We start from the raw sequence: 22,406 nt of genomic DNA, 5'->3' as shown, positions 1-22,406 counted from the left end.
ATGAAGGTAAAAATAACCAGTTACTATACTAGAAAGATGTTAAAACTTAAAATAAATAGCTGGCGATAGTCTTCGATCAACATTGTAATAATACCATCATATTAACCAAACCACTTCCCCAGCATCGCGTATTCTGAGATGAATCTAGCATTAATATTGGCCGAGAGACGTTTTGATGATGTTTAGCGGCTCAGGGCCTGATCATCTGCTGCACCCGCGGGTAGACTTGGACCATCTCGTTGTATAGCTCTGGATGCTCGTGGTACATGACCTGCGGGTTCCAGCCAGCTGCGACGAAGATGGTGTCGATTCCACTGGATAATGGGGTCGTGAAGACATTTGCAATCTGGAATCCGATGAGGAAAGAGAAGGCAACAATAAAGGGTGTGTATTTCCCGTCAGTGTTATAAGCGGGATTGGTGAAGAGCAGATATAAGTATGCAAGGAGAGCACACGCATACGCGATGAAGAGTGCACCGAAGGATAGGACGGGCCCGATCAGGCAGTCATTGATTAGGGCGTCGAAGCCACGGTCCTTGATCATCTTCCAGGTATCTTTGGCCGCGGGGATGTAGGCCTTGCCATACAGAGCGATGTGGCAGAAGGCATAGCGGTTGAAGAACTGCGCAAGCCACTCCAAGAGCCCGATGAGACAACCTAGGATACAGAAGACGGCGTAACCAATGGCTTCCCCAATTCCACCTTCCTGCATGGACTGGTTCCTGGCAATGGAGCAGAGATGTCTCAGGAACTGTATAATGGCGAGAATCAAGCTGCCAAAGCAGATGGAACCGAAGCTGGTAGTCAAGGCTCTCTGGCTGGCGCCGCGAGTGGCACCTCTGGGCAAACTGTGTGGGAAGAAGTACCAGGAGCCGTAGACGCCTGCGATGGTGGTGTGGATCGTGTTTTTGAGCCACTCGGAGATCCAGTACATTGCAAAGGTAACAAAGGCGATGAGCCCGATGACTTTGGCATGGCTGCAGCTGCCACCGTTACAGGCACGGTTATTGCTGGCAGGCTGGAACCTGTCGTGGATAGCGACCAGGGTAATAGAATAATAGGCACCCAGGGCGGTGGCTATCAGCCCTCCCACCAGACTGACGAGGTAGACATGGCCATACTTCTTGCTGACATCGACGGCGGTCCTGAGCATGAGGGCGGAGAAGGGGATGCGGCTGATCCAGGTCCAGAAGCAGAAAGCGAGAAAGATGCCGAAGATCAGGAAGACAATACCGGCAGTCCAGTAGCGGCGATACAGGTAGAAGATAGCGGTGCCGATAGCCCAGCAGATGTTAAGGATGCCTGTCACCCAGATGAACTGCTTGGGGAAGAGGCGCGCGAGCCAGACATAGCTGTATCCGAGCACGACGGCGACGACCAGAACGAAGAGGAAGAGGATGAGCGTTCCAGTATTGAGGGTGAAGTTATTTGTCCCGCTATAGATGCCTCCGCCTTGGATATCTCTCGTTGTTGCATATCCACGAAGCGCGATGGCCGACACAGCGACGAAGCCACCGCAGAAGAGGAGGAACTAGGAAGAGCAAGTTGGTTAGCCGACTGCAAGTAGCGATTTGCATCATCCAGCCATTATCATCAGTCGTGGGGGATTGCGTACCAGAATACCAGCCCATAGATCGTTCCACTTGGGCTTCTCGACCTTGAAGGCCTGCTCAAATGTCTGCTTCTCGTTTAGCTCGCCATATGCAGCGTCCTGAGGCACATACTGCTGCTGCTGGTGCTGCTGGTGCTGGTGCTGGGGCTGGGGCTGATGCTGGTAGTTGGCATCCCCTGGCGGCTGACCGGTGCCAGCGCCGGGGTTGTAGTAGCTAGCGGCTTCGCCCATCACTCGTAAAGGGTACCTGGTCAATAGCTGGCGATGGCTGAGCCGAAGGATGGAAAGACAAGCGATTACAGCACACGATAACACGAGTAATCAATAATAACGAAGCAAGCGATCAAGCAAAAACTGCGACGAAAAGAAACAAGCTTGGAAGTCGGCTTGGCTCTTACAGCCGCAGTGCCAAGACTACGGCTCGGCAAGGGAAAAAAGCTTGGCTCGCCACTCTAAGCTGACGAAGATGAAACTCGAGATGCCGGGCGGGCGGAGGATGAAGTCGACAGCAGTAGTAGACAGACAGCAGACAGACAGTCGACGATGGGAGGGAGAAGTCGAGAGCCAGCGTTGTTCGAGCATCGGATCAGATTTGGATGCCCCTTGGGTGGCGTGTTGCTGAGGTGGGAGTTTTTCACAGTCAAAGTCACAACCATGGTCCAAGAGGATGTTCAGGAGATGAATCCTCGACAATGAGCAGCCTTCACAAGCAGATAGATACCCCTTTCGTTTGCTTGTTGCCCGAGATAGAGAAGCCGTTAGCAAGAGGCCTGGACATCTGATGGGCAGAGGAGTCGATGAATTACCGCGAGATGACCTACTCAAAGACGCATGCACCTTGCATCGCAGCCCATCGCATTGAAAAGTAACTGATTCATGAGATGCAGCAGGAGATGCAGCCCATTGAGTCTCGGGTCGTCCATCACTCATACCAGGAACTCGGTGGTCTGCATCATTCTCCGTCTTATATCCGCGTAGAGCATGGGAAACAGCAGCATCACGTTGTATATCCGGCTGTTCCTCCGAGGTGGTGAGGACCAGTGATAGTGCTGCAAGAGACAGTACTTTGCGAGATAGACGTGCATTGTCAAGACCGTCATGTAGTGCAAAGAATGATGCTGTGTATCTTTCTCTATCGTCCTGTCCAGAGCCATTAACTGCTCCATGCTACCACGCTCGAACGTCATTAGTGTGTCGAGAGACGGGTTAGTGAAGCCAAGGTTGTGCTGTGATGGATAAAGTCCGCCAGCTTACCAACAGCAATGCCATCTCTGAAGCTCCGTTGTCTGCTCGACTGTATTCACTGGGGCGTCGAGCGTGCGTTTTTGACGGATGGAGAGGGTGGAACTCGATCTCGATTTTGTGCTGCAGCAGGAGGCCCTCGTGGTGTCGCAGGCAGGTTGTTGGCTCCGAGTGCTGGCACTTGCGTTGCTTGCACTGCACACGCTCGCAAGCGTCTCTTTATGTTGCCATCGCACTTGGAACTGCTACTTGCAGGAAGAGAAAGACGAGGAGACAGAGAGACAAAGAGACAAGGAGACGAAGGCCGGGGGGTGCCGGAGTTTATGCAGCATGTTTGATGGCTAGGTGACACCGCACTTGCAAACGCCCGGCTAGGGAGAACAAAGACCCAAGGGAGGCCAGCTAGCGACATCGACGGCTTCACTATTCCAACAACTTCCCACTGCCCTCAAAAGACATCGTTGGTCTTTGGCAGGTCTCCTAAAGCACCATAGACGGGCTCGAGGCTGTTCCCATCATTATGGCTGGTGGCACCGTTCTTCCCGTGCCTGGCCAGCGGAATATCCTTATTACCAGCGCTCTACCGTTTGTGAACAATGTCCCGCACCTTGGAAATATAATCGGGTGTGTCCTTTCTGGGGATGCATTCGCGAGGTACTGTAGAGGACGCGGTATCAACACTCTATATGTCGGTGGTAAGCAGGCAGTCTATGAAATTATCCTCTGGTTCAGACTGCAGCCCCTGACTATCAACTCTCTCTAGGGACGGGTGAGTACGGCACCACAACGGAGGCAAAGGCCCTGGCAGAGAATTGCACGCCACAAGAACTCTGCGACAAATACCACGCGATTCATGCTGAGATATATGAGTGGTTCAATATCAGCTTTGATATCTTCGGCCGCACCACAACGCAACTCCAGACCGAGATTACGCTGGACATCTTCTTGAAGCTGGAGAAGAATGGGTTCTTGGAGGAGCGCATGACTACCCAGCTATACTGCGAGGAGCATCATTCATTTCTTGCAGATCGCTTTGTGGAGGGCGAGTGCCCTGACTGCGGCTATGCTAATGCCCGCGGCGACCAGTGCGATCTCTGTGGCCAGCTCTTGGAGTCTCTGCAGCTCAGAAATCCGCGATGCAAAATTGACGGCTCTACGCCTGTTACTAGGGACACGAAGCACATTTTCTTGGAGTTAGATAAGTTGCAGGCCAAGGTCGAAAATTTCTTCCAGGACTCTACTGCGAACGGTTCGTGGTCGAATAATGGCGCTGTTATCACTGCATCTTGGCTCAAAGAAGGACTGAAGCCACGCAGCATTACAAGAGATATTAGCTGGGGAACAAGAGTTCCATTGCCGGGCTATGAAGACAAGGTCATATATTCATGGTTTGATGCTTGTATTGGATACGTATCTATTACTGCTCGCTATACTGACCAGTGGGAGAGATGGTGGCGTAGCCCTAAAGACGTTCAGCTATATCAGTTCATCGGCAAAGATAATGTTGTCTTCCACTCTGTGATATTTCCTGCCTCGCAAATTGGCACGGAGGATACCTGGACAAGACTCCATCACCTGTCTACGACAGACTACCTGACTTACGAGGGCGGGAAATTTTCCAAGTCTCGTGGTATTGGGGTCTTTGGAGACTCAGCCCAGAAGACTGGGATCCCTGCTGATATCTGGCGCTGCTTCTTGCTCTCCCACCGCCCGGAGACTGGTGATAGCGAGTTTACCTGGGACGCATTTATTAACTGCAATAATAACTTACTCCTCAAAAACTTGGGCAACTTCGTTAGCCGTGTTCTAAAATTTGTTAACTCACGTCACTACAACAATATCGTGCCGAACTGGACCCAGTACCTCGAAGGCTCCTTTGCTACTTTTAAGGAAGAGATCAACAGGCTTCTCGCTCAATATATCCGAGAGCTTGATGCCGTCAAGATTCGCTCAGCTTGGTCGACGGTTCTCCAGATATCTCAGCAGGGTAATGGGTTTTTGCAGCTGAATAGGCTAGATAACAGCCTTGCTGAAAACGAACCGTCTAAATGTGCGGCAGTTATTGGCATAGCCATCAATACTGTTCACCTTCTTGCGTCTCTTGTTGCCCCATACATGCCGGACACAGCTAATTCTATCAACACACAGCTCCGCGCTAATCTACTTCTCATCCCAGACCGCTGGAATGCAGATTCTATCAAGCCTGGTCATGAGATTGGTAGGGCCGAGCACCTGTTCACTCGTATCAAGCCGGAAAGGGCAGATGAATGGCGAAAGATGTATGGCAGCGACGAGACGAAAAGGGCCAAGGAGGAGGAGATTGCAATAAAGGCGAAGCGAAAGGCGATGACAAAGGTTGCGAAGTCAGGGAAGCCAGAGGAAGCATGCAATACCAACAAGGAAGAAGTTGCGGCGTCCAAGATTGAATGATGAATGCCGGGAGAGGCGAGAATAGACGTAGACGCAATAAATGATAATGGCTTCGTATCTACTACTTGTGGTTGTACATGGTCATGATGCTGAATTGAAAGGGACAGTAGTAGGGATATCGTGCAATGGTCAGTACGGAGTCGTTAAGGTATTTGCAACCATGTTGTACAGCTTGGTTGCGATTCATCAAGTCAGGTTAACCAGTTAGTTACCTTCTCACCAAGCACAATTATCGAGTCAGACTTAACTAGTTAACTCTTGAGGATTGAGCATACGAGATACATCAGAGGACTCCCTCATCTCAAGCACGCTCACACTTCCTGCTCACTCTCTCTAGCATTACCTTTCATGATGGAATCTGAAGATTCCGTACGTCCAAGTCCAGAAAGCTGCCGCGCTGTGTATGAAAACGGCTTTCGTACCTGGACAAGGCTTCTCTCTCGCGCTCAGCTGGAGCCTGGGCTGCCCAAGATCTGCTTCCACATACAGCCCGCACTTCAAAATACACCCCCATTGATCCATGACTTGGAGCTGAAGTGTCAATATAATCGTCTCTACGCGTGTGGCACGTCGATCTGGGAAACTTCGCGCGGCCAATGTAAGTTACCTCGTGTGGAAAGGGGACTTACGCTCGCAGTCTCTATCGACAATCCAACACAGCTTACTCTCTCTCAGGACCAAGAACCAACATATCAGAAATGGTTTAATCACGGAGACAATCACCTTTCCGTACTTATATTGGCGTGGAGTTACATATTCTCTATGCGTTGGGTCGAGTTTATACCCGGAGCCGAGATGACATATACTGAAAAACACGCGGAATATGGAGGCCTCAACACGGGAGATGAGCGGACCAAAGTCATCGTAGACGTAGGAGACGTCGATGATGATGCAGCCAGATGGTGGGCTGCTGTCTTGTCTCCTGGAGAGGGATGGCAGGCCTCCCTTACATGGGAGGGTGCAATAGTTCGATCCCCTTGGTCGACTTCTTTAGAGGCAGTCGAGCAGTATACCCTTTCCTGCTATACCCCTCTCTATCGTGTACCGACTCCTGTGCCTTCGTTTACTACTGCGGCTCGGTTTCTTGCGGAATACTGCAATCTACACAATATTGTTGACCAAGCTGTGGCCGCGCTCTCGTCAGTTTTATTTCTCCCTATGCTAAATAGCAAGAAAAACCCAGTATCACTCCCAAGGCCATTTTTTCATGAGAAGCCGAGCCCTCGATCAGCCATGCCGGAGACTAAAGAGCCGAAGCAATGTGGCTTTATATTGGATCAGATAATGCCAGAGTTGGACAGGTTATTGACATTGAGTTGCAACACACGAGGACTGCTCTCTCTTTTATCGAGTGTATTTTACGAACCTGGGATACCTTGCAATATCGTAAGCCCATGGACGCAGGCTACATTTGCTGTTCTTGACTCTGTCGAGGGGAGCCATTTACTTGGTTATATTCTAATGAATCGAGTCCCGCAGGTTTCTTTCCTTTGGCTCGGTGGTATAATCACGGGTACTCAGAAAAATATCCTCCGAGAAGGTCGATACGGTATAACGTCAATTGAACCCCATGCTGCATCATGGTGTAGTGTCACACAATCGTTTATACAGGCGCCTGTATCGCAACCGCTAATCACCAACGGAGCGCTTTCAAGATCAGATGAGTGCCGACTTCTCTATCTCAGCCAAGCAGAACTAAACCGTGGGTGGCCGCTAGTTCCATGGATGCCCTTTGGTACCACAGTGCTCGAAGATGCCGAAATTGAGGTGCGCCTGCACACACAATGTACTGGTCACGAACTGCAGTATGCAGATTGGTATTGGGCCTGTCGAGACAGCAAACGGGTACATCCAATATGCCTAACAACTACTATGTCTACCTTTACACTAACGGAGGACCTACCAATAAATATACCAATTAGCTATGAAGCTCTAAATCTAGAGAACGAATCAGCGTCACAACATGCTACACGAAATATTTTTATCTGGCTCCGAAATAATGAATTCTCGGCACGCGAGCAAGGAATACGTAACCACGACTGGGTGGCTTTTGATGAATCCGATGATGATTCACTACTATCAAAGGAGTCATCAAGGAGCGACAAAGCCTCCGTGTTAAAGGCAGTGGAAGACTGGATATTGAATTCGTGTTGACTTAGGATGTTACATTCACAATAATCCATACACTATATTCTATATGAACTGTAATATATAGTTAGTGCCGCGACGCGATAACTATTTGTCTTGCCTCCTCTAACCCGGAGAAATGCGCTTTCGGGTAGCTCTACTTGCGATGGGAACGAAGAAGGGAAATCCTGCAGAGGAGCTGATGATAATATTATCGCTTTACTGTCTCACAGTCCCTTGCTATGAACCGACTTTGTGGCTTCCCAGCAGCCACGGATCCTGGAGAAGCTCCTTCGCGGTGGCTCTTTGCTCTGGCATCCAAGTCAGGGCTTTACGGACGAATCGCAGGAATGCGTTCTTGTCCCTGGTCTCGAGGCGAGTCTCGAGCGATTCCAGGGTCCGGCCCTCTGGAATATCCGCAAGACCCAGCCATTCGCCTAGAAGACCGACGTTAGCGGCTCCCATATTGGAGAGAAATATTTCAGTTGAATAGTTAAGAATAAAATAATCTACCGTTTTCATCCCAAAAGTCGGCTCTTCTTTCTGGGTTTTTGGCTAGGAACTCGGGGGGCGGCGGGCCAAGTGCTGCAATCAGCTGGGCGAAATGCGTGGCATCGTATACGCCGCCATCCACGTCTCTGGCTGTAAACGGTCTTTCAAGCCCTAGGAGGTCCCAGGCCTTGTGCAGTTTTAAGTGTTAGTTTGGGGCAAAATATGGCGTTGAATATGACGTACCGTGAGTCCAACACTCCATATGTCGACGGGATAACTCCATGTCACGTAGAGTAGTGTTTCGGGGGCCCGGTACTCGAGTGGCATGATATCACCGGGATGGGGCCCAGGGCCTAGCCTCGCCTCGCCAAAGTCGGATAGGAGCATGGGGCCCTCCTTTGGCTTGGACAGACGCGATAGATAGATCGTCCGGGAGTCCGAAACCGGCTTCCGGGCCACGGGAGCCCTTAGTTCTGCATCTTCGAGATTTTTAAGCAATGTATTGTCCCATAGCCCTAGAAGCATGTTTCCAGAGTGCACATCTATATATACAAGAAAACAAGAAAATAATACGTAAGCAATTTTTATCCACACAGACGAGAATAGAGAAGTCCACTCTGTACCCGTATGAACAACTTGCGCATGGCTGTGTAAGAAATCCAGGGCCTGGAGAAGCTCGATGATGGCACCTCTGACGAACGCCGGATCAAACCCGTTGGGGAAGAAGACCAGTTTCATGTCGCGCAGGCTCATCTGGGCGGCCTGGTGGACAAGAACGAGATGTCTGCCGTCTGGTCCGGCCACCGTGAAGGAGTCGAGTAGCTGCCGGATGTTGAGGCGCCCACGATGGGCTGTGGCTGTCTCGATATGCGGCGAGATGTGGTGGTATACGGGTATCTCGCGATGAATGGCAGAGGTATGCACATACACCTTCAGCATGACATACAGATGGTCCCTGTCTCCTTGTTAGCTGCCCGGTATAGATATAACAGGAGGAGCCGTATATATGCATGTAGATAGTTACTTGAGGTCTCGAGCCAGCCAGACGGTCGAGGAGGAGCCAAACCCGAGTTTCCCCAGCACTTGATAACGCCCTTGGAAGACTTCCCCCAGATGAACAGGGTAGAACCTATCGGCTTTGTAGTCTGGCAGTTCTTCTTCTTCCACCAGCTGAGCAGCATCGACAGTCTGGAAGCCGCTGGCAGGGAGAGATCTTGGTTGCTCAGGCAGCTTTGGGGCCGGCTTCGACTTCCAGAGGCCGCTCCAGAGAGAGCGCATTCTTATCGAAGGGCCGACCAGTGGTGTACGTGTTACCGGCCGGGCGTAATAAGACGAGTTCAAAGCTCGTCGTGCAAAAAATGCCATGGCTGAAGAGACATCAATAGCTCGGCTGGGTAAACATACCCATCCTTCCAGCAGTCCTTCGCGTTTTAAAGCTCCTTTAGTAATCGCTTAAAACGGAGTTCAACAGAACACCAACTGAGGCTGAGTTAAGTTCAATTAGTCTTGTAATATCTGACTAATATCTGACTAATGCAATTACAAAACCTGCCACCTCATTACTTTGATCATATTCTCCACCTTTCCTCCTTTGCTTGTTCACATAATTGGCACTACTTCATTTGCCCTTCATCCCTTTCCCAGCACGGCTTTCAGCGAGCTTGAATGTTCCGTCTAGGTGAACATGACCGCTGAGGATACGTGTACCGTTCTTGCTGTAAAAACCAAGGGTAAGAACGTCCATAGGGTCTGATGGGTCACGAGATGACTTGTGGGCTTTCGCGCCCCTAGCCGAGCAGCACAGACATCAGTTAATTTTTTTCTTTCTTTCTTTCTTTCCTTTTTTTTTTTTTATAACTGGCAATTATAACATACTGGATCTGGTAGTCTGTAACAATCGGATACTGTAAACGAATAAGCCTTAGGGTTCAAGAAGGACCTCGCTGGTAACTCCTCTCTTGCAGCTTACCTGAATCTCCACTGCGTCTCGTGCGACACCCACAGACGAAACCCAGTGTCTACCATCCGCACCATTGACCCTCTCAACGTCTTCGAGGGTGACCTTGCCTAAGAGCTGGAGAAGCTTTCGGCTAGCAGTCGACGAGAAACTGCGAATAGAATTCATGACTGTAGCTGGGTGCTATTGATGGGTAAACTTCTATAGATAATTATGCGCGTGCTGGAATCGTTGAAGGCCTGGCTTGGGTTTGAGGGGCCGAAGATATACAGGATTTGGCGTCCCTTTTATACCCCAAGATAAATGATTCGATGCATTGAATAAATCCATGCTCGCTGAATTGAGATACTAAATATAACACTTTACTGTTTATATTTAGTGAGATCCCCAGCACTCAGTACGGAAAAGGCAGACTAGAGTTGGAGGTCCACCAAGGCGCCTATGTTCAGGAGATTTCCCAACCACTAAATCTAGGCAACAGGGATTGACATGATACCATGAAGTTGCAGTTTTCGAGAGGGGTGGCGGGTATACCAACAATTGACCTTGACGTGTGAAGAGTCTCTTATTGGTGTAGAATTATTTCCATGCGGACTTTGGCCCCCAATACTGCAATGAACGTATCGAACATCCCTGTCTCAATAACTTCTCCACTCTGTACAAAGCAGTTACTCGTGTGCATGACAAATAACTACTTGATTTTGAATATCAACTCTAGCCAAATGCACCACAGTTAGCTGTATCGAATGTGTTATCATCAGATAGGTATCATTATTGGCCAAGATGGCGCAAACATGGTCCAGCGCCCATTCCCTCCCTGGTCAAAGTAATTTACCTGTTACGAGCGACAGTGAGCGACAACCAGAGTTGAATCCGTGGCTGTGAAGCGCTGCTTAGCTCCTGTATAACTAATATAACTGTTATCCTCTTTTTTCTCTCTTGCAATCCTCGCTGAGTCAGCATATCAACGTCCTTTTCGACTCTTTTTTTCTTTTGCTATCAAAAACGACAAAAACGACCGAACTTCCAAGCAGACCGCGAGACGACGACGGAGACGACGGAGGGCGGCAAAAGTAGCGACAAAAGAAGCGGCAAAAGTAGCGACAAAAGAAGCGGCAAAAGGACCAGAGAGAGCGACGGGATGCCTCCCTTCCAGTCGAAGAAGTTCCGACCTTCGACGACGGCCGCCTCGTCGCTGGGCGAGCGCCTGGGAGCGCGGTACCGGGCCAACCTGTCTCGACACCCCTTCTTGCTCTTCGGGCTCCCGTTTGTGAGCGTGATGGTGGCGGGCTCATTCTTCCTGACCCCGGCGACGGCGCTGCGCTACGAACGACATGACCGGCGGGTGCAGCAGCTGGGCAAGGAGGAGGCGATGGCCCTGGGGCTGCGCGGCGCGGACGAGGACGCCAGCCAGGTGCGCCGGAACCCGCGGCGACGCATCCTGGGCGACGAGCGCGAGGAGTACTACGTATGCTACTCTACCTTCTCTACCTTCTCTACTGCTTGTGTGAATCCTGGCTGACGGGGCGGGGGGTTAGAAACTGATGGCCAAGGACCTGGACAACTGGGAGCAGAAGCGGGTGCAGCGCTTCAAGGGCGAGCCGGACGGGCGTATTGCCTAGCTGACTAGCCAGCTGTCAACGACGACGACGACGACGACGACGACGTCAGAAGAGCCACCGCCTGGCCGGGAGTCGTCTGTCTTAAACAGCACCTAAGGAATAATAAGGAGAAACGGTCTTGCTCTGACCTGGTTCCCCCCCAGGCGACGGCCGCCCCTTCGAAACGCACACCCGTTGACCGTCGCCGGTAGGACCTCGCCGGTCGACCTCGCCGTCGCTGTCTCGCGCTCTCTTGACGTCAGCCAAGGGCCTGACTAAGCCCACTGAGACCGAGACGAAAAGCGAGCGGAAGCTGATAAATATTATAAATGGAGTGGAGGAGGAGAAGACATCACGGCGAGGCGAGGACGTCTTCGAGGACAGACGTATGACGATGTCCTCGCCTCGAGCTGTAAGATAGGAGCGCTGTGTACATATATAATCCAATCCCTCTGCTGGCTGGCTGGCTGGCTGCAGCCACGGATAGAATTCGATCTCTCTTTGCTTCTTCTTCTCTTCTTCTTCTCTTCTGCGTCTTCGTCTTCTCCCCCTTCGCATCATCATCCATCATATCACCCTCTTACGTCAACCGGCCAACCGTGGATCGAGACTTTCGCCTTCGCCTGGCGCTCAACCACGGTTCGCCTGCGTCCACCAACGGACCGGTCGCCGACGTTCTTCTCGTCTCGTTCTCGTCTCGCTCTCGTCTTCATCCCTTGTGCGTTTTTACTGCCTACGTCTGCCTCTTCGCTGGACTGCAACGACTCACGACCCAACGACTGGACGACATTGTCAGTGACAGCATCGTCTCGTCTCTCACTCGCTCTCTGTCTCGTATCTCTGTCTCGTATCTCTCTCTTGTCTCTCTCTGTCTGGCCGGCTTGACCTCGCCGTCGCTGTCCGCTAAGCGCCATCCTCCCCGTACGTACCGCCCCTTTGTCTCGCTCGCCTGTTCCTGAACCCTCAACCCGTCTTCCGCCTGAGCCTTGTTCTTCTTCTTCTTCTTCTACGCTTCTTCGCTTCTTCTCTTCTTCTTCTTCCCTCTCGCTTCTCTCCTGTTCCTGTGGTTTGCTCTGGTTGCGTTTTTTCTGGTGGCGACCGCTCCCTATAATAACGTCATCCTCCGCCGGCCTGGCCTTTTCTCTCCTGTATATATATATATAAGAAAACAACAACATCCCATCGCACCGCCGGCCACTCCCTTGCCACCCCGTACATAGAGACCCGGATACTGCTTGCGCGAGAGACATGCGTTGCGGACGAGACTGACTGACGATGGCCTCTGCAGCCGCCCTGCCAGCAGGTCAATAGAACAGCGTCTGGATGATGGCGAGCAGCTCGTCTCCAGCCATCCCAACCACCACCACGACCCAGCTATAACCCTGAAGAGAGCAGCTCACCAGAAGAGAAGCCCTGCGATACCCCCCTCGTTCTCTCATCGAAACGAAGAAACGAAGGAACAAAAAAAAAAAGGCATGTCTACGACTACAGCGACCTCCCGCCCGTCGCCGGCCTGGGGCTGCATGTCGACCACCCCAGCTGGCCTGCCTCCCTCTACGCCCCCCTCGGCCGGCCAGATAACCGCCTCGTTCTTCGGCAGCGGGCCCTTCTCGCCTCGATGCGTGGAGGAATCGTCCACGGGAGGCTACTTCGACCTCGTTGCAAACACGACGGCCGCCCCCTCCAGCGATGCCGTGCCCTTCTTTCACCCGTCGGCATCCCGAGACAGGGAGTTCAGCTTTGGCATCCCCGCCAGCACCGGTGCAGGACCGGGACCGGGAACAGGATCAGGACCATCAACAGGCACGGCAGCTCCCAAGCTTGTTGTCCCCTCGCGGAAGAGCACAGATAGCCTGCTCGAGCGGCGGTTCAGTGGCAGGACTACTGCCGAGCGGGAGCCGGCCGCGAGCTCGCCGCTGATACACCAGCAACACTCCTTCACCCCGAAACTGCCGCAAAAGGGACCCTCCAAGTCGTCCTTCCACCCGCTGCTCGAGGAGCCCTCGCCGTTTTCCTCCAGTGCCTCGACGCCGCTGGTCGCCTCCTCCTCCACCGCCGCCGGCGGTGTCGGTGTCGTGGCCGGTGGTGCCAGATTCGGCAGCCATCATCTTACCTCGACTCCAGCGGCCGCCCAAATCAACAGGATTCTGTCGCCCGCGGGCCATCAGAAGCCGTCGGCCATATCCCTACACAGAACACACTCGATTCCCGTCAGCCATGATCTCGGTGATGCCAAGATGGTCACGGCCGAGCGGTGTCTGGAAATACTACGCTCGTCCCAGAGCGAGACCCTCCTGCTCGACGTGCGGCCCTTGCTTCAGTTCACAAAGGCCCATATCAAGGGCTCTCTCAACCTCTGCATACCCACAACCCTCCTCAAACGGCCCTCGTTCAACCTGCAGAAAGTCGAGGAGACCTTTGGTACCGGGCAGGACAAGTCCAACTTCAACCGGTGGCGGTCAAGCACCCGTATCATAGTCTACGACTCCTCTACCAGTCTGCCAAAGGATGCTGCCTTGCTGGTCAGCTTGCTCCAGAAGTTCTCCAGAGAAGGCTGGAAGGGCGAGTCCCTCGTCCTGGCTGGCGGCTTTAGCCGCTTCTCAACCCAGTTCCCCGACTGGATCGAGAGTTCTCTGCCCGCGCCCTCTGCCTCCTCCTCCTCCTCTTCATCATCAGCTGCCGTGGCCGCGTGCACTTCTCCCAATTCATCCTCTTCCACAGCTGCTGGCCGTGCGAAGAATAATCTATCTATCAGCCTTACCCTCCCGACCGCCCCATCAATCGCCGGTGGTTGCGTCATGCCCACGCCTTCGTCAAACCCCGTCAATCCCTTCTTCTCCAACATCCGCCAAAACGTTGACCTTATCGGTGGCGTTGGCCAGCTTCCCGTCACCCTGCCCCCTACAATGGACGAGGCCACCAGACTCTCCTTGCCAGCCTGGCTCTCCCACATTGCCAATGCTGAAGATGCCGGAAAGACAGCTGCAGTCCGGTTCCTCAACATCGAAAAGGGTGAACAGAGCCGTATGCAGCAGGCCCTCTCTGCTCCTGGGACATCTACCAACAACATAGAGGGACAAACCCCCGGCAAACGTTCATACAGAATTGCCGGCATCGAAAAGGGGTCCAAAAACAGATACAACAACATTTATCCTTACGACCACTGCCGTGTCAAGTTATTAGACACCACCGAAAGCAGCTGTGACTACATCAATGCCAGCTTTATCCGATCTTCGCGCTCCCACAAACGCTACATAGCCACCCAGGCCCCTATGCCTGCTACATTCAACGTACGCATCCCTCCTTCCACTTCTTTCCATATGCTTTCTTTGTAGCTTCCATTTACTAACGTCTGTTTAGGACTTTTGGCGGGTGGTATGGGAACAGGATGTACGGCTTATCGTCATGCTAACAGCCGAGACGGATGGAGCGCAGGTCAAATGCCACCCATACTGGAGGTCTGCCGACTACGGCAATCTACGTGTCCAGCTCGTCAGTGAGGGCGCCATCCCCCTTGACCGGCGGCAATGTGAGCCATCAGAGACCGGTTATTTCATTATCCGCCACTTCAGCATGACCAACTCCAAGGAGCCCTTCGAACCCCCGAGAGAGATCACCCAGATCCAGTACTCGGACTGGCCCGATTTCGGCACTCCAGCCAAACCATACCATCTCTTACGCCTGATTGAGGAATGTGACGCTGTCGTGAGCGGGTCGACCGGCCGTTCCTCTCCGAATCATCAGGACAATCCAGACCCAGAAGGTCAACGCAGGGTGATTGTTCACTGCAGCGCGGGCTGTGGTAGGACAGGAACCTTCTGTACCGTTGACAGTGTGATAGACATGCTCAAGCGTCAGAGGAAGGCGTCCCAGAGCTCCGAAAGGACAGAGCCAAGCTGGGTATACGAGGACACAACCGACCTTGTGGCCTCGACGGTTGAAGATTTTCGATCCCAGAGGTTAAGCATGGTCCAGAGTTTACGTCAGTTTGTCCTCTGCTACGAGTCCATCCTAGAATGGTGGGCATCTCATACTTAAAAAGAAAGACACGAGCGAGAGATACGAGTGTTTCTTCTACTCCCTTTCGGGTCCCCCATATTGACTACTGGGGGATTCTTTGTATCGAATACTTTTGCCTCCGCGGTGATCGTTCTAACGTATTTCAGAAATTGGAGGTTACATAAACTGGCGTTGGAGTTGTAGACCGGCGTGCTTTGCGTTCTCACTTGCGTTCTATATATATTCTTATACTCCGTACGCTTTTCGTACAAAATACATCCTTAGCCGTGAGTTTTTGCTAGATCATAAAAAAGCCGATGCTGTTGCTGCCTAACAGAGCCTCAACCTTAAAAAGAATCAACGCCAAGCATCGAGTTAAATATTCTCAGCCCGCAGCGACTATAAATACAACAACAACAACCAAAAAACACTCCCAACAGCTCCAGATGCTGACTTCGTTCACCATCGTCGCTATTAACATATTATTGCTATTATCTTATTGACCCATACCGCGTCTCGCTGTAGCCTGGAGCTCTGTAACTAACTCTGCTAGCGACGATGGCAAAGATCAATAGCCTGCTGGACCTGCCGGTGGAACTCCTCCAGCTAGTGCTCAAGTGCTGCTCGACGCCCAGCTTTCTCCAGCTTATCCGTACTTGCTCGACGCTGCTTGCAATTGCTAAGACATGCCGCGAGGTCCTACGCCATCAACTGTTCAAGCTGCCTGGCCCATTGGAAACCGAGGATGGCATCCCCTTGGAAGGGCTGTCAACTGCACAGCTGTACCAGGAGCTCATGTCAAGGGCAGCTACTCATTTATACGGGGCCAATTTCCACTCTGATACCACACTATACACGATGGAAGAGGGCGTGATAGATACCAAGGCTTCTTCCTTCTTTCCAACCCCCCACGAGGAGCCGCAATACTTCGCTCATCCATCACTCGCTTTGGTTCCAAGGGGCAGTGCATCCGTATACCTGTATTTGGTGGGTCACCCAAGCCTACGGCCGGAGGAAACAATGTTATCCGCAGGCAAGCTAGAGTCCCCCAGTGATGTCCCGGGTGAGATTGAGATACTACGCGTTGTCAACAGCCGCTCGTACCCAAACGTCATATCAGTGCTCCAGCGCTACAAACCTCCGGCGAACCCAGCAGACTCGCCCTCCATGCACCCATTTGTTGAGGACACAATGATGCCGTATTACTCTGCTCGCATCCGATTGGTTCACTATTCCATCGACTCCCCCAAAGGCGGATGGAGGCCGACGGTGTTCACTGTGTTCCCCACTGAGCTGGAAGAAATATACACCCCTCTCGCAATTGATGTCGTAGACCAGGAGTGTGTTGTGGTATCGTGGCAGCACAAGGAGTCACCACGGGTCACCAAAGTTTGTCTGCACAAATATGATGAGTCTGACGTTGTGGTTCGAAAGGACGGCTGTTCATGTAGGTTTGGGTCCTCGGATTAGTACCACTTTCTACCTCTAGATGTCCTTGATAGGCTGACGGGATTGATTATTCACTGTAGATGTGGAATACAACACGACTACCTTAGTAGATGGCGATGAAATAGCACGCCGACGGCATTTCTCGGATTCAACGATGCATCTACCTGATCCGATTGTGCAAGTTCGCTTTAATGACCGCCACCAGCAGGTTATATACTGGCATTCGTCGTCCATCATATACGACCAATTCCAACGCATTCTTAGCTCTGCAGATACTTCTGGCTCTGGCTCTGCACATCGGGGCCGTCTCCTCGACAACATCTGCTATGCTAGAAGACCCGAATACGACGGAACATCGCCACCTATATCTTCACGATTTCAGGTAGGGATCCCCTTTTATGGGTACCACATAAGGAACTTCGCAAACGGAGTTTGTGACTGGTACTATGCATCAGTCGGTTTTACACGCCTGCCTCCGAATGGCCGGGTAGGTGCGTATATCCTCCGGTCAACAGCGCAGTGCAGATCGGACCGATGTACCCATATCCTTAATCTGGACCGTGGTAGGCGCATTGAACGCTGGGTAACAGTTGCCAAGCTCTGGGGATTCAAACCCAACGAATCCAACTTGACGGGGCTCATAGCTTCCTCGCCCCGGGGTACTCGGCTTGCGATTGTAAACTGGAAGACCTTGTACGTCTGGCCGCTCGAACCGTACCATGTGCTCATGCGAAACAGGGAGGGATACTATCCCCCTTCCATGTATTATCCTGGAGACCCCGGCGCGTGTGCAAGAGCAAGTACTGTTCCTCGATCTACCGGAGAGGAGGACTACGAAAAGACAGAAGACGGGTGGAAGGATATTGTTGAACTGAAGCCCATAATACTTGACTTGGACGCTGTTTGTTTTGGACTAAAGTTTACCAACGGCGAGAACGAACTTACCCTGCTGACTGACAAGGGTCTGATGGTTTGGCAACTTGGTTCGAATAGGTCTGCCCTGAGGCTAAAGGGGGTGATAAAAGCGGAGGAAGATGTTGTGGCAGATGAACTAAGCAAGAGACCTTTGTCCTACGGCAATGTTGTTGGCGATGAGAGTGAGGCGGAGGATGAGGACGAGGATGAAGATGAAGACATGCATGATGATGATATGGAAGCCGAAGACGAGGATGAAGATGATGACGGGGAAGAGATGGATTTGGATGCGTAGACCAGGTAATATCATCTTGTGTATACCCTTATACTATATACTTTCAATGACAACGCCATTTTCCATATTATACACTGCGTAGAATCAAGACCCGCCGCCACCCACAGCTAGCAGAAAGACAATCGGCAGAAGCCACCAGTACCTGCTGAACAGTTAGCAATCAACCGCCTTGTTTATGGTATGTGTAAGGGCCAAGGAGAGCAATCTCACTTCTGGAGCAGCGAGTTCATCAAGGGAACCTCCACCTGCTCGTCATCTGCGTCGTCTGCCCTTCTGGCAATGGGCTTGTTCAACTGCGGGACAGCAGCAGGTTGGGAGCGGATAAGCTGCACCTTCATCTGCAACGGCTTCCCGGCCTGGTTCAGATGACTGCCTGCGCCGCCCGTGGATGTCAACGGTGACGAAGCCGAGACTCCAACATGATATACACGATCCTCGGGATCAAGGTAGAGGGAGAAAGTGGGCGGCGGATAGTTACTCGAGGGAGACGGGTGGAGGAGGGCGTGGGAGGCCAGGACGCCGGCCCAGCTCCTCGACTGGGGCGATGTGCCGATGCGGACCAGATCGCCGGCTGCGTCAGGGCCAGAGGGCTCTGGAGGAGAGTAAGATATAACCTTGGACCGCAGCGTAGCCGGGTCGTAGCTTATCTGCGCGAGCTCGACTGGTTTCGAGGATGCCGTGACCGGTTGGTAGAAGAGCTGTGCCTGGAGCATGGCCACAGCAGAGGCCACGCTGGTCGCGGCGAGCAGGACAGACAGCAGCCTCATTGTGTCTCCTCTTTTTTCCTCCGCTTCCTTCCTTTGTCTCTCTTTGTCCTCTTCTTGCGTCTTCTTCGTCTTCTACCTCGTTTTTGCCGTCTTTTGTTGACGTTGACGTTGATGAAAGTTGGTGATATCACGTGATTCTACAGCTACGCACCTTTTTTCAACGTCAGCAAAAACGACGACGACAACGACGAGGACGAAGAAGAAGCAGAAGAAGAAGAACAAGAAGAAGCAAAGGACGGAGGACGAAGATCGAGCTGAAACTTGCTGGCGGGAGGAAGATCGACAGCGCTGGGAGTACCAATGGCACAGGAACAAGTCGACCGTTGCCTCGCTGTCGCCCTCTTCCCTTCTTATCTGTGGACCGGCGATGGAGTCGACGGAGAGATGGCAGGCCGACAACAAAGCAAAAAGACGAACGACCGGCCGATGCACGATGAGCAGACGATGGACAGGAAGGACAATGCGTACGCAGTGGAGAACGAGGGCGCGGGATGGCGAGGATCACTACCGGCCAGATCCTGGCGTTTGCTGTGGGCTGGTGGGTTCAGTTAAGCGTTGAGCCGGTTTTACTGGTAGTAAGTAGCAGTGGGGGGTTCTGTCTACCAGGCAGCTCTACCGCAGCTCACCGCGACGGAGCAACACCTCGACGGGCCGTGCAGATGACAGTTATATAAAAGACATCAGGCCCGAGATTTCAGTTAGGGAGCCTAAAAGGAGGTGAAAAAAGAGAGGCCGGAATAGCCAATATTTGAGAAGATAGGCAAGGCCCCATATTCACCGTCAAGCTTTCACGCAAAAACGGCTCAAATAATCCGGCGAACTAACAGCAGCTCCAGCTTAGTCGTGCTCGCCGGTTTCAAGGCTGCATTCTTTGTCTGTGAAACAGGAATTGCCTCTTTTTTCTGGCCTGGATAACGACCCAAATAGCGCCCGGGTATAGTCTTTTTGCGAAGCCGCCGGCCGGCCCGCCAGGAACACACACCCACTTCCACGCACCTCGCTCGTAGGACAGACACCCAAGGCAAACGGCGTGGGGAGGAGTCTGTGCCAGATAACCAGAGTTGCTGCGTATTTATACCTGCACCTACACCCTTCACCATGAGCTCCTTTCAACCGTCCCAGCAGGTCTCGAGACAGGCCACCATGGATCCCAGGAACGAGATCAACCCGTTGATGGATCACTTCATCGGCGTCGATGTTGGCACCGGTAGTGCTAGAGCTTGCATCATCAACGATAAAGGCGATATCGTTGGGTTGGCATCCGAAAATATCGGTCTCTGGCAGCCCCAGCAAGGCTACTATGTAAGTAGTCTTTCTCGCCCGTTGTCACCTTATGCTTTGCCCATCATACCTATACCTGGTATCCTTGAGACTGATGTCCACTAGGAGCAATCGACTGCTGATATCTGGAGATGCATCTGCATGTGTGTCCAGCGAGTTATCAGCCAGCACAACATCAACCCCCTCTCCATCAAAGGCATCGGGTTTGATGCGACCTGCTCACTAGCTGTCTTCGCTCACGATACCGGCGAACCTATCTCTGTCACCGGGCCCAACTTCGATACCGAACGCAACGTTATCCTCTGGCTCGATCATCGCCCCGTGGAAGAGACCGAGAAGATCAATGCTACCGGCCACAACTTGCTCCGGTATGTCGGAGGCAAAATGTCCATCGAGATGGAGATTCCAAAGGCCCTCTGGCTCAAAAATAACATGCCAAAGGAGCTGTTTGATAGATGCAAGTTCTATGACCTGGCAGACGCACTCACTCATTTGGCCACTGGCAACGAAAAGAGAAGCTTCTGCAGTGTAGTCTGCAAACAGGGATATGTCCCTGTCGGCGTTGATGGAAGCATCAAGGGATGGCAACCTGACTTTTTAAATGCGATTGGCTTGGAGGATCTTGCTGCCGATAACTTCAAGAGGATGGGTGGCGTTAACGGAGAGGTATGACTGAACTCACCAAGCATATTCCTGCCGAAAATGAGTGGCTAACGCAGGGGTAACAGAACGGAGAATATTTGAGTGCTGGTGAGCTTGTTGGTGGACTTTGTGAATCCGCTGCTGCTGAACTTGGCCTTCCTGCTGGCATTGCAGTCGGTAGCGGTGTAATCGATGCATACGCAGGGTGGATTGGGACTGTTGGCGCCAAAGTCGACTTGGACTCTGATCTGTTGAGCTCTGATGCTGCTAACAACGACAGAACCCAGGCTTTCACTCGCCTGGCTGCCGTGGCTGGTACCTCCACTTGCCATTTGGCCATGTCCCCTAACCCGGTCTTTGTTCCTGGTGTCTGGGGTCCCTACCGTGATACCATAATGCCGGGTTTCTGGATGGCAGAAGGCGGGCAGTCGGCCACTGGCGAGCTGCTTAAACACGTTATCGAAACCCACCCAGCGTTCAATGAAGCTCTCTCGGTTGCGGAGTCCTACAACTCTAACATCTACGATTATCTGAATGAACGTCTAAGAGAAATGGCAGCCGAATCCAAGGCTCCCTCCATATCCTACCTTGGCCGTCACTTCTTCCTCTACGGTGACCTGTTTGGAAATAGATCCCCAATTGCCGACCCGCAAATGTCCGGTGCGGTCATTGGCCTGTCCAGCGATAAATCTGTCAATGGACTGTGCCTATACTATTATGGCACTCTGGAATCTATTGCACTGCAGACACGCCAGATCGTGGAGACAATGAACAAGGCTGGCCACAATATTACCTCGATATTTATGTCTGGCTCTCAATGCCAGAATGATATTTTAATGGGCCTCATAGCATCGGCCTGCTCAATGCCGGTTTTTGTCCCACGCTACGTCCACGCTGCCGTCTGCCATGGTGCCGCCATGCTCGGAGTCAAGGCCGCCAGCGCTGATAAAGATGGAAAGACTGAAGGCCTATGGGATATCATGGACCGAATGAGCAAGCCCGGTAAGGCGGTTTACCCGACCAAAGATGAGCACGAAAAGAAGCTGCTCGAGGTTAAGTATAAGGTTTTCCTGGAGCAATGCTATAAGCAACAAGAATACAGGTCGGATGTAGACAAGGCCGTTGTGGGATGGCATTCTTCCTAGAAGGAGAATTCTAATATGTCTAACCTGCCATATTCACGGTAGACGGCATCATTTCCTTTACCTTTTTACTGCTTGAGTATTATTATAGGCAGCAGTATAATGAAAATGAGATTTATCCCAAGTCAATTGTATAAGCCGCCATGTAGCCGTTTCAAGTAAGATCGTTCAATAGACGCGAACCCGTGAAAATGCATATTCTCGTTAATTGGAGTGGGATCCATAGAACGCGATAGAAATCCAAATGACGCTAGGAGCTACCACAAGCCGGCCAGAACGCCATAAAATAAAGCAACCATTCCCTTCATTCCGTTCCCCTAGAAGCCTTTTTCGTCCGCATGCGCCGCAGACGGATGCGCACTTGTCATTGAAAATGCCCCAATGCAATGCGAAATATAATCTCAACCCAGCAACCAAATCGGGGAATAAAGAGGACATGGAAGAAGCAGGAAAAC

At 52.0% G+C, this 22,406-nt stretch overlaps 11 protein-coding genes across 11 annotated transcripts; 5 read left to right on the top strand and 6 right to left on the bottom strand.

Annotated features, from left to right (window-relative positions):
* Positions 1–190: 190 nt before the first annotated feature.
* TRV_06338 (uncharacterized protein) lies at positions 191–1,843 on the bottom strand (the record flags this gene model as incomplete). Its single annotated transcript, XM_003019574.1, has 2 exons — positions 191–1,531; positions 1,616–1,843. 2 exons carry the CDS (start codon positions 1,841–1,843, stop codon positions 191–193), a joined length of 1,569 nt encoding a protein of 522 aa, XP_003019620.1.
* A 183-nt stretch (positions 1,844–2,026) lies between these two features.
* On the bottom strand, positions 2,027–2,881 carry TRV_06337 (uncharacterized protein; the record flags this gene model as incomplete). The annotated part of the gene is made up of 2 exons (XM_003019573.1): positions 2,027–2,779; positions 2,867–2,881. The coding sequence occupies 2 exons, from the start codon at positions 2,879–2,881 to the stop codon at positions 2,027–2,029; spliced, it is 768 nt and encodes a 255-aa protein (XP_003019619.1).
* A 493-nt stretch (positions 2,882–3,374) lies between these two features.
* TRV_06336 (uncharacterized protein) lies at positions 3,375–5,284 on the top strand (the record flags this gene model as incomplete). Its single annotated transcript, XM_003019572.1, has 3 exons — positions 3,375–3,478; positions 3,518–3,549; positions 3,618–5,284. The coding sequence occupies 3 exons, from the start codon at positions 3,375–3,377 to the stop codon at positions 5,282–5,284; spliced, it is 1,803 nt and encodes a 600-aa protein (XP_003019618.1).
* Positions 5,285–6,079: 795 nt separating this feature from the next.
* TRV_06335 (uncharacterized protein) lies at positions 6,080–7,438 on the top strand (the record flags this gene model as incomplete). Its single annotated transcript, XM_003019571.1, has 1 exon — positions 6,080–7,438. The coding sequence occupies one exon, from the start codon at positions 6,080–6,082 to the stop codon at positions 7,436–7,438; it is 1,359 nt and encodes a 452-aa protein (XP_003019617.1).
* A 213-nt stretch (positions 7,439–7,651) lies between these two features.
* On the bottom strand, positions 7,652–8,842 carry TRV_06334 (uncharacterized protein; the record flags this gene model as incomplete). The annotated part of the gene is made up of 2 exons (XM_003019570.1): positions 7,652–7,966; positions 8,147–8,842. The coding sequence occupies 2 exons, from the start codon at positions 8,840–8,842 to the stop codon at positions 7,652–7,654; spliced, it is 1,011 nt and encodes a 336-aa protein (XP_003019616.1).
* Positions 8,843–8,923: 81 nt separating this feature from the next.
* TRV_06333 (uncharacterized protein) lies at positions 8,924–9,181 on the bottom strand (the record flags this gene model as incomplete). The annotated part of the gene is made up of 1 exon (XM_003019569.1): positions 8,924–9,181. The coding sequence occupies one exon, from the start codon at positions 9,179–9,181 to the stop codon at positions 8,924–8,926; it is 258 nt and encodes an 85-aa protein (XP_003019615.1).
* A 2,297-nt stretch (positions 9,182–11,478) lies between these two features.
* Positions 11,479–12,639, bottom strand: TRV_06332 (uncharacterized protein; the record flags this gene model as incomplete). The annotated part of the gene is made up of 3 exons (XM_003019568.1): positions 11,479–11,574; positions 11,654–11,990; positions 12,125–12,639. 3 exons carry the CDS (start codon positions 12,637–12,639, stop codon positions 11,479–11,481), a joined length of 948 nt encoding a protein of 315 aa, XP_003019614.1.
* Positions 12,640–12,984: 345 nt separating this feature from the next.
* Positions 12,985–15,499, top strand: TRV_06331 (protein tyrosine phosphatase (Pyp1), putative; the record flags this gene model as incomplete). The annotated part of the gene is made up of 2 exons (XM_003019567.1): positions 12,985–14,751; positions 14,822–15,499. 2 exons carry the CDS (start codon positions 12,985–12,987, stop codon positions 15,497–15,499), a joined length of 2,445 nt encoding a protein of 814 aa, XP_003019613.1.
* A 519-nt stretch (positions 15,500–16,018) lies between these two features.
* Positions 16,019–18,119, top strand: TRV_06330 (F-box domain protein; the record flags this gene model as incomplete). The annotated part of the gene is made up of 2 exons (XM_003019566.1): positions 16,019–16,907; positions 17,020–18,119. The coding sequence occupies 2 exons, from the start codon at positions 16,019–16,021 to the stop codon at positions 18,117–18,119; spliced, it is 1,989 nt and encodes a 662-aa protein (XP_003019612.1).
* Positions 18,120–18,325: 206 nt separating this feature from the next.
* Positions 18,326–18,886, bottom strand: TRV_06329 (uncharacterized protein; the record flags this gene model as incomplete). Its single annotated transcript, XM_003019565.1, has 1 exon — positions 18,326–18,886. The coding sequence occupies one exon, from the start codon at positions 18,884–18,886 to the stop codon at positions 18,326–18,328; it is 561 nt and encodes a 186-aa protein (XP_003019611.1).
* Positions 18,887–19,984: 1,098 nt separating this feature from the next.
* Positions 19,985–21,954, top strand: TRV_06328 (uncharacterized protein; the record flags this gene model as incomplete). The annotated part of the gene is made up of 3 exons (XM_003019564.1): positions 19,985–20,188; positions 20,273–20,833; positions 20,896–21,954. 3 exons carry the CDS (start codon positions 19,985–19,987, stop codon positions 21,952–21,954), a joined length of 1,824 nt encoding a protein of 607 aa, XP_003019610.1.
* Between the last annotated feature and the right edge of the window lie 452 nt (positions 21,955–22,406).

This window comes from Trichophyton verrucosum, assembly GCF_000151505.1.
Source record: "Trichophyton verrucosum HKI 0517 chromosome Unknown contig00695_1.f1.exp, whole genome shotgun sequence".
NCBI classification, from domain to species: domain Eukaryota; kingdom Fungi; phylum Ascomycota; class Eurotiomycetes; order Onygenales; family Arthrodermataceae; genus Trichophyton; species Trichophyton verrucosum.
The sequence above is the reverse complement of the archived record's forward strand: the minus strand, read 5'-3'. Positions and strand labels throughout refer to the sequence as shown.